Source organism: Gastrolobium bilobum, unplaced genomic scaffold (assembly GCF_033153095.1).
Source record: "Gastrolobium bilobum isolate Gb01-03AN ecotype WA unplaced genomic scaffold, APGP_CSIRO_Gbil_v1 utg4269, whole genome shotgun sequence".
NCBI classification, from domain to species: domain Eukaryota; kingdom Viridiplantae; phylum Streptophyta; class Magnoliopsida; order Fabales; family Fabaceae; genus Gastrolobium; species Gastrolobium bilobum.
In genome coordinates, this window is record NW_026896672.1 from 102,174 (window position 1) to 117,051 (window position 14,878).

The 14,878-nt window shown below is 36.7% G+C and overlaps 1 protein-coding gene across 1 annotated transcript; it reads left to right on the plus strand.

Moving 5' to 3' along the window:
* Positions 1-1,691: 1,691 nt before the first annotated feature.
* LOC133301368 (phosphatidylinositol 3-kinase, root isoform) lies at positions 1,692-14,659 on the plus strand. Its single transcript, XM_061500991.1, has 18 exons — positions 1,692-1,932; positions 2,137-2,233; positions 2,629-2,725; positions 3,405-3,557; positions 3,659-3,868; positions 4,621-4,799; positions 5,967-6,114; positions 7,626-7,721; positions 8,344-8,479; positions 8,577-8,698; positions 9,271-9,465; positions 9,659-9,829; positions 10,020-10,157; positions 10,713-10,867; positions 13,252-13,395; positions 13,498-13,645; positions 13,722-13,903; positions 14,276-14,659. Exons 1-17 carry the CDS (start codon positions 1,821-1,823, stop codon positions 13,857-13,859), a joined length of 2,439 nt encoding a protein of 812 aa, XP_061356975.1. The 5' UTR covers positions 1,692-1,820; the 3' UTR covers positions 13,860-13,903; positions 14,276-14,659.
* The last annotated feature ends 219 nt before the right edge of the window (positions 14,660-14,878 follow it).

The following is a 14,878-nucleotide window of genomic DNA, read 5'->3' on the forward strand; positions in this document are numbered from 1 at the left end:
ATCATTCATTTGTTAACTCTCATCATTCTTGATAGAAAAATAATCTCATTTTCTTAAACATTTTTTTTTTAAGATGTCTCCTTAATTAAACTAGAATAATCAATCTTGTGGGAGTTTATTCATGTAATTTTGTACTTTATTAAACAAGTTTTTTTTTTTTTTATAAATCTTATCCTCGGCGTATGACTCCAAATATTACTTCCTCATGACCTCATCAAAACAACAGATGATGTATTAAGATTTACTATACGACGAAGAATGAGACTAATGGTGTGCATGACAACCATTCTATTCCCTAGCACTATTTCTGAAAAGAAATAATTCTTTTCTATTTCTGTGCCATGGAACAGTTTCTGAGAAAAAAAATGTGTTTAATAACATGTTCTATTTTTATTCCGAGAATGAGAATTGTGTTTGGTAACACAACAAATAATATAATAAAAAATAATTCCTATTAACTATAAAAAATTTTCGGATCATCACTTTCCTTTCCACATGGTGTGGTTGTGGTGGTGGTGGCGGCAGCAGCGGTGGCACGGTAATGGTGGTGGCAGTGACGTGGTGAAGATAATGGTGGTGGTTGTAACGGCAGTGGATGCGACGATGGCGGTGGTAATGGTGGCGGCGATGGTGGTAGTGGTGGGGATAGTGGTGGTGGAGATGACGACAGTGGTTGCGACAATGGTGGTGGGTATAGTGGTTGGTGGCGGCAACAATGGTAGCAGTGGCATGGTGGTGGCTATGAAGACATCATGGTGGTGGTGGTGACAGTGGTTGCGGCGGCGGCAGTGGTGGTAGTGGTGGCAATGGCGTGGTGATGGTAGTGGTGGGAGTGGTGTAATGGTGGTGGTGGTGACGGTAATGGCTGTGACGATGGTGGTGGTGGTTGGTGGCGGCGGCAGCGACGACGGTGGTGGTGACAGTAGTGGCTGCGACAATAGTGGTTGGTGACGTGGTGGTGATGGTAGTGGTGGCGTCGTGGTGGTGGTAGTGATGGCGATGGGAGTGGTGGCAGTGGCGTGTGATGGCGATGGTGGCGGTGACGGCAGTGGTTGCGATGATGGTGGTGGTGGTTGATGGCGTTAGTGGTGATGGAGGTGGTGACGGTGATAGTGGCGACGGTGGTGGTGGTGGTGGCGGCGGCGGTAGTTGTGGTGGTGGTGATGGTGGTAGTTGTGGTGGTGATAGGTGGAGGTGGTGGTGGTGGCATCATGGTGGTGAGGGGTGGTGACGACGACACTAGTGGTGTGATGGTGGAGAGTGATTGAGAGGGATAAGTGTTTCTCATTTTGTGCCCGGGAACAAAAAAGCAGAAATTTTTTGATTCTTTTTTCTGTTCCCCAGCACAAAAATTAAACCGGTTCATCCCAGGAACAAAAAAATAAACCGATTTTACCAAACGAGTTTCTTATCCATTTCTGTTCTTAGGAACAGAAATTAAAAAAAAATGATTCCGGAAAGATTGTCATGCACACCCTAGTTTCTCTTTAAAAAAAGAGTATCCAAATTTTTTTCAAAAATTTGCTTTTACAAGCCATGACCCTAAAAATGATGTGTAAGTGTAACTCTGGGTACGTTTCCAAAAAAAAAAATAATGATATGTAACAAAACATTAGATAATTTAGATTAATAATTAAATAAGAGTGTTGTTTTGTTGCGTCAAGAGATGAGAGTGTGATTTGCTTCAGCTCCCATCGATGATTGTAAAACTGTAAAAGTGAAAGAGCGCGAGCTCCAATTCCGTTGGCAACAGTTTCTGTTAACGCCACCGATTCGACGATCACGAAGAACCCTAATTCTTCACTAACGAACAAGTTCACATGAACGGCAACGAGTTTCGCTTCTTCTTGTCCTGCGATATCAATCTTCCCGTCACTTTCCGCGTCGAGCGCCTCGAAGGCAATTTGCCCCTTCCTAAATCCCCTGATTCAGGTTCATTTCCCCGTTCTTATCTACAAACTACCATTGTTAAACTCTTCAATCTTTCTAATTCTGGGATCGCAATTAAAGTTGATGATTTTACATTATATAATTTCTTAGAATGTTATGTATGATCAAGTGTAAAATATTGTTATGTCTTTGGCTCTTTGCTTATGCTCAACTATCATTGTGCTTAGAGCTATGTTTGTTTTGCAGAAAATAATGCCCCCACGGAGGATAGAACGGGTGAGTTATATGTGGAGTGTGCATTGTACATTGATGGAGCACCATTTGGCCTTCCCACAAGAACAAGGTTTTTATATTTTATTCAAATATTTTTTGCAGTTTATGTTTTGCAGAACTTTTAAGACATTTTAGTATAAAAATTCTGGTCCATTTTCACCTGGACGTACTGAAGGAATGATTATTATGGGATGTGATTTCTTTTTTAGCTCTTCAATTATCCTATTATGATTATTATTATTATTTTTATGATTTTTTTCATTTCCATGTGCTCCAACCTTCGTTGGTATTGTGTTAAAAATAAAGATTTGAATACAAGTTACATGGGATTTTATTATATTAATGCCGGAATGTTTTCTCTTGGAAGATAGCTCTTATTTGTTACCCAATCAGGAATGGGATAACATTGTGCCGACAATTTGTTGTGTTTGTGGATTTTGATATTTTTTAAATCATCCGGTGAAGGTTGGAGTCCACAGGACCGTCATATTGTTGGAATGAGCTCATTACATTGACAACTAAATATCGAGACTTAACTGCACAGTCACAACTCACTTTCACAGTAAGTTGCAACTTCAGCTTACAAGCTATTGTGTGAATCCTTCAAGTGGTGATGGCACGGAATCTTGAAGTTTCTATTGGACATTTTTTGTGCATCTATGAATTGAAGCAAGAGTTAACTTTTTGCCTTGCATGAAATCATGTCTTAATTTTATTAGCTTCTAGCCTTCTACTTCCAATTGATGCAAGATCGGTAGGGAATAGGAGAGAGATAGTACACAGAGGTTGGATAGCCATTCCACGTAGGAGATGCCAGAAGAATCATGGTTTTCCTGTCAATAAATTCTGAAAACTATCTCAGTCAAAAAATCTTAACTGTTCCTTAAAATCAACCAAATTCCACATAATTGGTAGCCTTGGAATTCACTCAAGAGCCAAATCCCCAACGTGTATTACTAACAGTGAAAAGTAAATAGCATAATTTATATTTAAATTCCTACATCCTGTGCCAAATATTATTCCATTCAATGATCATTTATGTACTTCATTTTAGTTAATGATGATAGTTTCCTACAATTCAGTCTAAACTTTTTGTTTTCTTGCTTCAAGAACTTTTGGTTGTCCAGCTTACATGCTTGTATTTTAAGTAGTTATTTTGTAATATAATAGGAAAATTACAAAATTTACTATAATAGTGAATTGTGAGTTTCTATATTTTGGTAACATTCTTGTATGAACAGGTTTGGGATCTTTCACATGGTGAGGGATTGATTGGAGGAGCGACAATTCTTCTCTTTAACAACAAAAAGCAGCTCAAAACTGGGAAGCAAAAGCTTAGGCTTTGGGCCGGAAAAGAGGCAGATGGAACATTCCCTACTTCTTCACCTGGAAAGGTAATGAGCATTTCAAGTAATCATAGGTGTCATCTTTCAATTTTATATTTTTAAGCAACCTTTTCAATCTCAATGAATATACTTTGGGTTGTCCTCATTAGGTCCCTAGGCATGAGCGTGGAGAGTTGGAGCGATTGGAAAAGCTTGTGAATAAGTATGAGCGAGGTCAAATTCAACGAGTTGACTGGCTGGATCGCCTCACATTTAAAAGTATGGAGAGAATCAAGGAACATGAAAGCTTGAAAAACGGAAGTTCTCATTTGTTCCTGGTTGTAGACTTCTGTAGTTTTGAGCACCGAGTTGTTTTTCAGGTATTCTTGTCTATTGGCCATGACACTGCCAGAGTAATTAATCTCACAGCAATATCTGTGAACATACCCTGGTCAAAGACCAAAAAATTATAATTTCTTTTCATTAAAATGTTCACATGATGTACTGGTTTGGTCCCCCCCAAAACTTACATGTATGTCTAAGTGGTTTATCAATGACCTCTATCATATAGCTTTAAAATCCTTTCTGCAGTCTACAAAATAGTGGAGTTTTTGGATATTTTGATCAATGCTACTTTTTTTCAGTTTCTACTTTTCTTAAAAGATACTCTTTTAGTTAGATGCTTCCAAAATCACTGTTGAAACTAATTGCCATACTAAAGTGATATGACTAAATAAAATGTTTCTGGTCTGTTAGTATATGATATAATGGATTCTGTTGTACTGCACGCACTTGAGGCTGCACTTGGCTTATAGTCATTCTTGCAACAGTATGTGATATACTCCGGCATCAAATGCTTCAGTATTCAAAATCTCCATGTTTAGTTTGACAATTTAAAGTAAATCAAATATGCACGGGATTGTTAGGATGCAGTTTTGGATTTGCAAGCATCCTACATTTCTAAGAATGTTAACATTCCATGCATAGATCATCAAAGTTATTGAGGTATCCTACCGTACATACTTCCAATTTACCGAAAAACCCTCAAAGTTTTTTTTTTTTTTTTGTCAATAATATAATAAATGCTGATATAGATCTTACACAAATTAACTCTTATTTGTTAGAAATGTAGGAATCAGGTGCAAATTTTTTGTTGCCATCCCCTATAGCTTCAACCAATGATATTGTTATTGTCTGGGACCCAGAGGTGGGAAAGATAAATCCCTCTGAGCACAAACAGTTAAAGCTGGCCAGGAGTTTGACCCGTGGTGTCATAGACAGAGATCTGAAACCAAGCTCAAATGAGAGAAAGTAAGCTTAAACTTTTGCATCGAAATATGATTTCCCTGTGACATCTATGATTAGATTAATGTTGTGGAGGCTTTAACTCTTCAGCATTGGAAATGGTTAAATTGTTCAATGACATATCATCAACTGAGAAGTGAACGCAATTAACATGTTAATGAAGTTTTATCTCCACCTCTGAAGAGTTGACAGGTCCAAAGAAGGGGTCATGTTCATGGCGGATATGATGTGACTCTTCAAAATACATGTAGACACATCAAATGTAGTTGTTTAACAATTTGGTGCCAAGTGGTTAAATTCTTAAAAATAAATGATTTCAGACCTAACTATAATTCTTAAATTTTTTTTTCTAAATAATAGAACTTCTGTGAAATATGGTCAAGATTTGTCTTAGGATTTTTGCAATTGCAGAATATATTCTATTAATGTGAAAGAATTGACAGAGTGTACCTGCCTCGAGGACCACTTATCTGTACTTTTTGAAGGGACTGAGACCGTAATCTTTTGGATAAATGAAAATTTGAAATAACCATCAAGATGTCATTCCATGAAAATATTGTTATTGTTTCTTTATTTGTCTTAGCTGCAAAAACGGGAAAAGTTTTATCCAAAGTTATCAAATGCGGATTGCGGCACGTCGCGGTCAACCCCGAAAAACACTATACGTTATAGCGGGTTGCGGTTGCGAAAATAGCGGAATAGATATATGACAGAAATATTGACAAAAAGAAACATTTTTTAAGGCAGAGATAGCAGAAGTGACAGAGAGAGATGCAGATAGACTAAAAAACCCTTAAAATTTTTCTGTTACACATTTAAATTTAGGACAACATTGACATTTTACCCTATGACAGTAATATGGCCGCAAATGTAATCGCTATGGCCGCTATTACGTTCCGGTGCAGCGCAGTGCAGTTTCTTGCGGCAAGGCACCGCAATGCTCATACGGCGCGGCTCGCGGTGCTATTGTGGCGCTATTAACTATTATGGTTTTATCAAGTGTTACTCGTAGCTCTTCTAACATAACTTTTTTTCTTTTCTAATCGTTTTCTCTTTGGTTTTGTTGCCAAACAATTGTTTCCTCCCTTTGTTAGTAACTTAGAATTGTACTTCTTAATATTTTCTAGCATATGGATGATTGTTTAACTATTTTATTTGCTCCTTTATGTCAAGGTCCATTCAGAGAATACTAAAATATCCACCAACAAGGACTTTGAGTGGAGATGAGAGGCAGCTCTTGTGGAAATTCCGCTTCTCTTTGATGTCTGAAAAGAGGGCTCTCACAAAGTTCCTTCGTTGTGTTGAATGGAGTGATGTTCAGGTTTACCTATTATTATATCGGAAATTAGTAATTGTTAGATATGTAATAAAAACCATTCATGTGTATGTATTCATCTAACATCTTAATCTTTTGGGATAATTGTGACATGGTATTAGAGGCTCTAACCAAATGGTCCAGACTTTAGAGTTCTTTCCTTGTTGTCCCCATTCTTCTAATAGAAAGCTAAATTCCAGCACAAAATATGTGGTCCCTATCATTTTTCACACTTCAATCCCAAAGGGTTCTGGTGTGAGGGTGTGTTAAAGATTTAATATAAAAACTGTTCATGTTATTCACTTAATAGCTTAAACTTTTGAGATAATCGGTTCATGACAGTAATAGACATTATGATATATAATTTTGTGTGTTATAGGAATGATACTTTAATGTAAAGAGGTCTTCTCATGACAATTTACCAAAACCTGATATTGTAGCTTCCTCCATCCTGCATCAATTCATCAATGGGGAAAAAATATAAGAAATAAAATGAATTCTAATTTAGTGAAATAGATTGCTGTCGGCCAATGCTTTTATTAATGAATTGGAAGTCCGAGTGCATCCTTCATCAAGAATCAAATCTTTTTCCAGAATGGTATCTAGCGTAAAATTCTGTTCTGCAAGAGATGGGGAATATATATATATAGGGATGGGCTAACTGTGGCCATTTACTTATAAACATGAATTTAAGGCATTGTCTGGTAGACTTTTGGGGTCTCACATGCCATGTCTCCATTCAAATATAAACTTCTTTTTGGTTCCTATTCACTGAACATGTAATTGTGTCCTAGTTTTCGAAAGTTAGGTGTAATACAATGATAAGACTGAGGATCAGAAAGATAAATTGGATACAAGGAAATGGAACCAAAATGGAAATATTGTACTACTGATATGGGTTTGAATTGCAGAGCAATACTGGAAACTGGAATAATATGGTATTGAAAGAAAATTACAAGGGAAATGAAAGGAAAGTAATGAAAAGAGAAACAAGGTTCTGAGTTTTCGAAAGACTAAGACTCTCCTAACCAAATACCAAGTAATTCCCAAGATACCCCAATTGTCACACTTCCTCCATATTTACCATGCTGCAGTCATCACCAAAAATACCCTCCTCCACCATATTCTAATAAATTCCATATTCTCTAACAGAATGCTGAATCAGCCACTTACCCAGCTAGTAATCCTCTATGGCTTCTCCTATGGTACACCTTGATGGTCTCATTCTTATCATACAACATAGATCAAGAAAGACTCTAAATGAAACCATTAAAAAGGATTTAGATCTAAATGGCTTTTCTCAAGATTTAGCTTTTTATATAACATAATGGCGTCATTTGATCCATGTAGCTGAATCCACCAGTGAGAAAAGACTTTGCTACTTGTTGATTGAATTTTTGTTTCTTGGAACAATTCTCTGGTTACCTTACTTTGTTTTTCTCTTTTTTCTTGAATTCTTATTGCTAGAAAAACAATGGTCGAAGTTCTCATATTCTCTAATGTTGATATCATCTCAGGAAGCAAAACAAGCACTAGAATTGATGGGCAAATGGGAAATGATTGACGTCTGTGATGCACTGGAACTTTTGTCTCCCGTTTTTGAAAGTGAAGAGGTAATTTTGTAGAGAGATATTTGGGAAAACTGCACCCAATGTGGGTGTAGATCCTCTGTATATTCAATAAATTAGGCTAGCAGTACAATGGAATGCAATCTAGTACAGAAGATACAATCTGCACATTAATCACATGCATAATTCCCTCCAAACATTAATCACATGCTTAATACACAATTCTCAACAAACATATAGGTAACGAAGTTTCTTTTTAGTTTTCCTATATATTGGTTTGAAAAAAGAAATATGAAAACAAATTTTATCAGATAGAAGAGAGGAAAATTACTACTAGGATTAGGGAGACGATAATATATCTTCCTAGTTCCTAAACTAGATACAACAAGGAATAAATGAATATAGCAAGTCTTCCCATTCTCTCTGTATGTCAGAAAGTGTAACGCGCTTGATACAGCCATGAGTTAAACCCCAAATAGAGGCCATTAACATAACACTATATCCCATAGCAAGTGTAGGGGCAAAGATGTCAATGCATTTCCAGACTTCGTTGTTGGTATAGATGTATCACTTAATATTGCAACTTCTATTTTTTTTTTCCACATTAGGAGATATTTATACCCCTTTATTAAACTATATAAGGCCTTACTCCACTGCTTCTTTTCAGGTCCGTGCTTATGCAGTTAGTGTTCTTGAAAGAGCTGATGATGAAGAACTTCAGTGTTACTTGCTTCAATTAGTTCAGGGTCTTCGGTTTGAGCGCTCTGACAAATCTCGTCTTTCTCATTTCCTTGTCCAGCGTGGTATGTGCATGAGGGTTTGAGAGCTAGTTCAGGTGCTGATACTGGTTATATTTGGATCTTGTGACTTGTCTGAAAGAAACCTTTTAAACTTTGACAGCATTATGCAATATTGAATTGGCAAGCTTTCTTCGCTGGTATGTGGCTGCGGAACTTTATGACCCTGCATATGCCAAACGATTTTACTGCACTTACGAGATTCTGGAAGAGAATATGATGAAGGTTTGAACTCATAAGTTTCTAGATCCCTGAGTATTTACTTCACTAAGTTTGGCTTCTATGATGGTTATTATCATGATAAGTAATTTTGCCTTTTACCTACATTTGAAAAATAGCATTTGACGATATGTTGTAGTTTCTTTTTAGTTTCAAGTTTGGCCTAATAGTTAACCCATTTCCGCTTCATTCGTAGTCCTACATTAGAAATCCTTTGCATATTTCAGCATGTTTAAATTTGTCTTCCTCTATGAATAAGTGGATTTCTTCAATAATTTATTTAAATATTGTAGCCCTTGAAGAAGACCACCTGATGTATATTTAGTAGAAAGCATTATAGATTTATTCTTGAATCAGGAAAATTGCATGTGTAACCTGGCTTATGAATTTGGGCATCGTGATTTCATTTGTGTGGCATAAATTTTTTTGATTCTACATCACCCAACAAATATTTGTTCCAGGAACCTAATTGACATTAGTCTTGAAACATATTAAGCTTCATTAATAAATTAAAGGTGATGAAAATGCTAATCGAATAATTCATTCTGGAATTCGACAATTGCGCCGCTTTGTCTCAGATGGAAGCTGGTCTGAATGGAGAGGAAGATGGGTTTAAACTGTGGCGGAGTTTGGTACGTCAGACAGAATTGACTGCTCAGTTGTGTTCAATCACTAGAGATGTAAGGAATGTTCGTGGTAATACGCAGAAGAAGATTGAAAAGCTTAGACAGCTACTCTCTGGTCTTCTTTGTGAGCTTATCTGTTTTGAAGAGGTATCAGTCTAACACGAAGCTGTGTGGTCATTTATTATTTTTTCTTTTTGTTTTCATTTTTACATTAATGAATGATACATCTTGAAGAAACTATTTAATCTCTGCTATTAATTTTATTTCCAATAATTATATGTAACGAACTCTTACAAAGTTCATCAAATGTATATTTTTTGATGCTATGTTTCACTTGTAGCCAATACGATCACCTCTCGCACCAGGTGTCCTCATTACTGGGATTGTACCCTCAGAGTCGTCAATATTTAAAAGTGCATTGCATCCTTTGCGCCTTACTTTTAGTACAGCAAATGGTGGAACTTGTAAAATCATATTTAAAAAGGGTGATGATCTTCGGCAGGACCAGTTGGTATTCCTACAAAACCTTCCTCTTTCACCCTGTGTGTATGCTTGCAAATGGATACCTGCACACGTGTGCTGGCATACCAAAAAACACATGCCTGCTCATGTTCTCATGCACACACTCACAAAGTCCATGCATTTGGGAACGGATATTCAGAAAGCATGAATTTAGTCCCAAAAATATTGGTTATTTGTAGGTTGTTCAAATGGTATCACTAATGGATCGATTGCTTAAGTTAGAAAATCTTGATCTGCACTTAACACCATACAAGGTGCTAGCAACTGGGCAAGATGAAGGCATGTTGGAATTCATTCCATCGCGTTCATTGGCACAGGTATGTTATTTTCTTTATAGCTGTTTCTTGTATTAGCATGTAGTCACTGCTTCCTCTTTTTTTACTGAAGGTTTCTTCTACATAGATAGTAAGAGTTTAATTTTGGTCCATTTTCAGTATGAAAATTTTAAAACATAGTAGATAACATATTTACCTTTGTTAACTGACATAGGCTTGTTTAGCTAATGGTTTTGTCCGAGTTTTATGATTCTTATTTTGTCTTTACATCATATTTGCTTGTACATTGTGAATAATTTGATATTATCAGTAAAAGGAGTTGAAAATGATTCATTATCTTTATTCATTTATCTTATGACTAGTGGAAGATAATAAAAATATCTGGAATTTTGTAAAGTTGCTAGTTGCTTTATGTGGTTCCTTTGATAATGTTGGGTGTTGAAGTTTATTAGTTACATATATTTGTTGTATCCTCAACTCTCTATTTTTTAAAAAAAAATCTGGGACAATGATTTTGTGTTCCGTAAATGATCATGTTGGTTGTAGGATATGCAATCCTGCAATTGCTAGACTAATATGTAATTTTTTCATGTCTAGATTTTATCAGAGCATCGTAGCATCATAAGCTATTTGCAAAAGTTTCATCCTGATGACCATGGACCCTTTGGAATTACTGCCACCTGTCTTGAAACGTTTGTAAAAAGCTGTGCTGGCTACTCTGTTATCACATATATACTTGGTATTGGAGACAGGTGATTGTTGATTTCATTCATTACACATCATTTTACATCTAACTAGTGATGTTGATATTTTGTTTTGATGCTTCTAATTTTGTTTTTGTGTTGTGCTCTGAGCTCACTTGCAAAACCTCCCCCACAGTCCCTGCTCCCAATAAAATGTGGGAGTTGGTTGGGTGTGAACCAAGGACAGTTGGTCTTTTTGGTGTAGAAATTTAACTTACCTTGTGTGTAATTAGTCAGTCAGAGATTGACAATCAGGATTTGGAACTTGTTGGACGTGTTATATAAAATTCTCTGCATCAGTCAGTTCTATGATTTGAACATCTTTGAGAAATGGTATTCATTTTATGCCCTTGCTTCTGGATAGGGTTGTCTTCTTGGCTTTTTGACGATCTGCTCATGGTTAGGTTCATTTTTTTATCAAGGAATTAGACTGGAGGGCTTTATTTATTTCAATGTTCTCATTTTGCTTTTTTCACAGTTTCTCATTTATTTCAAGAACAGAGGGAAAATAGCACATAATGGAGTTAACTTTGTATTGATGTGGAAACTTGTATTGGTATAATAACAGTGTACAGAAATCAGAAAAAAACAGTAACAACGGTGAAATTGAGAAAATTACAAAGGAAATGGCAAAAAAACTAAGAAGTCCTAGGGCAGTTTGAGAGGCCAATTCCAAGTCCAATCCCAGATTCCCAATACCTTCCCTTTATTCTCTTACTTATTTTGTGAAATTTTCGCCAGTGCGCAAGTCCCTGATTGCTTTCAATTTAGCCTGCTCTAGAATATTCTTTAACAAACTTCCTACTGACTGAGCATGACTCTCCAGCCCCTTTTTTCTCTTCTGTGAAAGGTGGGGAGTAGAAAGCACGGACACGGTTTTTCAAAAACATTTGCGTGTCGGACACGTGTCCGACACGCGGTCAACATTTGGGGACACGCGGTCAACTCTCTGACACGTTCCGACACATTTTTTCGACACGCAGTCAACTTTTTCCGACACGCGGTCAATGCTCGGACACGCTTGGACGCGTTTTTATTTATAAATTAACTTTTTTCTATTATGAAATTTGACATGAAAAATTAACAAAGTACGAAAAATTATTTTTATTTATATTTATGTTATGAAATTTAAATATTTAATTGGTTATATGACTTATTATGGACTGTTATATCTATTAAATATAAATTATATTATATATATTAAAAATATTATTTAATATCAAAACGTGTTCCAACGTGTCGAAATATGTCATTTTTTAGAATTAACGTGTCGTGTCGTGTCCCGGTTCAGTGTCCGTGCATCATAGGGTGGGGACGTATCAATGTCTTGTCTTCTGTTTGTGTAATCTCTCTCTTTCTCTTGGTAATAAAATTTCTTAATTGATTAAAAACAGTTGCGTACTGATAGGTAGAGCTGGCAAAATGGGCCGAGCCCGCCGGGCCGGCCCGCCCCGCCCCGCCCGCCAAGCCCGCCCGGGCTGATTTTTTTTTTTTTTTTTTAATTTTTAGTGTAAAATGTGACGGGCTTAGCGGGCAGAGATATCTAGTCCACCTTCAATGGCGGGGCGGGCCAGCCCGCTTTTTGGCGGGCAGGGGCGGGCAGCCCGCTTTGCCACCTCTACTGATAGGTAAGGTCCACAAGGTACTCCCATTAAATGGTATTCATGTAAGGTATAAAGGGGTGGTTTTAAATGCTGGGTCAGCAAGTGATGATTTGTTACAAGGGGAATATTTTGGAGCCAGCAACAGCAATTACAGGAGCTTGCTTAAGTAAGAAAATTGTAGGAGAGGGAAGGTGGTTTGGAACTTGAATTTGGGCTGGATTGGGAGAGACTAGAACCTCTCTAAGTGCTCTAGACTTATCTTACTGTTTTTTTCTGTCATTTCCTTTTCAATTCTTGTATCATTTTCAGTTGTTAGCAAACAGGGGATTTGTGTCGGACAATTTAGCATAACTGGTTTCTCTCAATTCGTGTTAATCCTTTCTCTGTTCTGTTGATACCTATCACGTACTTCACGTGGTTTGGGTAATGTTAACATCCCTAAAATTTAATGATGTTACTGAAAGAGGCTTCCACAATTACAAATCCCCCCCGAAGGTTAGAGGTAGAAAATAAATGAAACTAGGCTTTCAACCAATTTCTAAACAAAAATTAATCTCAATGTTTGTTTATCAAGTGCTACTGCCTTTTGTGTATCTTAACTGTTTTGAATTATGAATTTATACTGCATATAACACACATGGCATCCAAGATTTTTTCCCAACTTCTAATGAAGAAGGCTCAGATAGATTCTATCGCATTATTCTATATTTTGCGAAATAGGCATATTACATTGTTCACAGAATCCATATTTTCTCCCTACTTGAAGTGAGAGTTTTTTTTAATTGGTAGGCACTTAGACAACCTCCTCCTTAGAGACGATGGACGTCTTTTCCATGTTGATTTTGGTTTTATTCTTGGCCGAGATCCTAAGCCATTTCCACCACCAATGAAACTTTGCAAGGAAATGGTGGAGGCTATGGGTGGAGCTGAAAGGTAAAGTTCCAGTCGGATGATTCAGTTCAGATTCAAGATGGTGGTTATATGATTTGTAGCTTAAATTGTGAGATCGTAATTTATTTCTTTATTCCCCTGCAGCCAATATTATACAAGGTTCAAGTCCTATTGTTGTGAAGCATACAACATTCTTCGGAAATCCAGTAACCTAATTTTAAATCTATTTTACTTAATGGCGGGTTCCAATATTCCGGACATAGCTTCTGATCCTGAAAAAGGGATTCTTAAGGTGAACTCCTCCATGTTTCTATAAATAGGTCAAAACTGTTCTTTTGTTCTTATACCAAGACTTTTTTGCTATACAGCTTCAGGAAAAGTTTCGATTGGACTTGGATGATGAAGCCAGTATACATTTCTTCCAGGATCTTATCAACGAGAGTGTGAGTGCATTGTTCCCTCAGATGGTTGAGACCATTCATCGTTGGGCTCAGTATTGGCGGTAACCCCAATATTTATTGGGTGTTAATATACAATTGTAATTAACCAGGTAATTTCTAGTTTTTTTCTGTGGACGTACAGGTAGAACCCGACTTGTATTTCGATTGAGATTGACTTAAATTAGTATACAACTCTTCAAATTTTGATCTAATTCATTGTTATTTTGCATTCGTGTGAGCATGACTTAGAGCTTTCAAATTAAATCGTAATCACTCCAAAGATACTGACATATGATTATTGCCAGCTGATTGGAACTTCATAGTACTGCATTTTTCATGGCTTCCTTGCAGTATTTTCTATTATTTATAGCTGTTTACTTTAAACGGAATGATGTTATTTACTGAAGAACTCTCTGAATGCTAGGCAAATTGAAATGGAAGGTTTTTTTGGGTTTCTTCCTGACATTCTCTCTCGTTTCCAGCATCTGATGCCATCTGGAGGCTTCTGAAGCAGCTATATAACGTGTGCAGTTGTGTCTTCTCTTGGAGTCTACTGTATGCAGTTCTAGGTTCTAAACTAATTATCCTGAAGGCAGCAGCGAGGTTGTCTGCAACTGTGTAAATAAGTTTGTTCTCTTTCATTCCTCTAGCTACATTTGTATCAAGACGGCAGCATAACTTATGAAATCTTATTTGTGTGCCAACTAATGGACGTTTAGGTTAATTTAATCTTTTTGTCTTTTGTAAAGAAATCCTTTTACCTAGTCATAGTCTGCAGCTAGATGTATATCTTCTGTAAATAACTCCAGCTATGATCTCGTACTTGTGACCAAATTGCAAGAGATGAATTGCCAAAATTGCATCTGCATAGATTGTGAAGACTGAAGAGCGCGATTTTATTTTAGTTAATGTACTTGAACCCTATGAAATTAAGGAATATATTTGCTAGATCATACGGGGAGAACGGCACGATTATCCATGCTGGGAATTTAAACTAGTAAAATAGGTTATTCTCATGCCTTCTGGCATGGCTTATAGATAGCAACATCTTCTATAAGAATGATGAAGCTATGATATTAAAATGC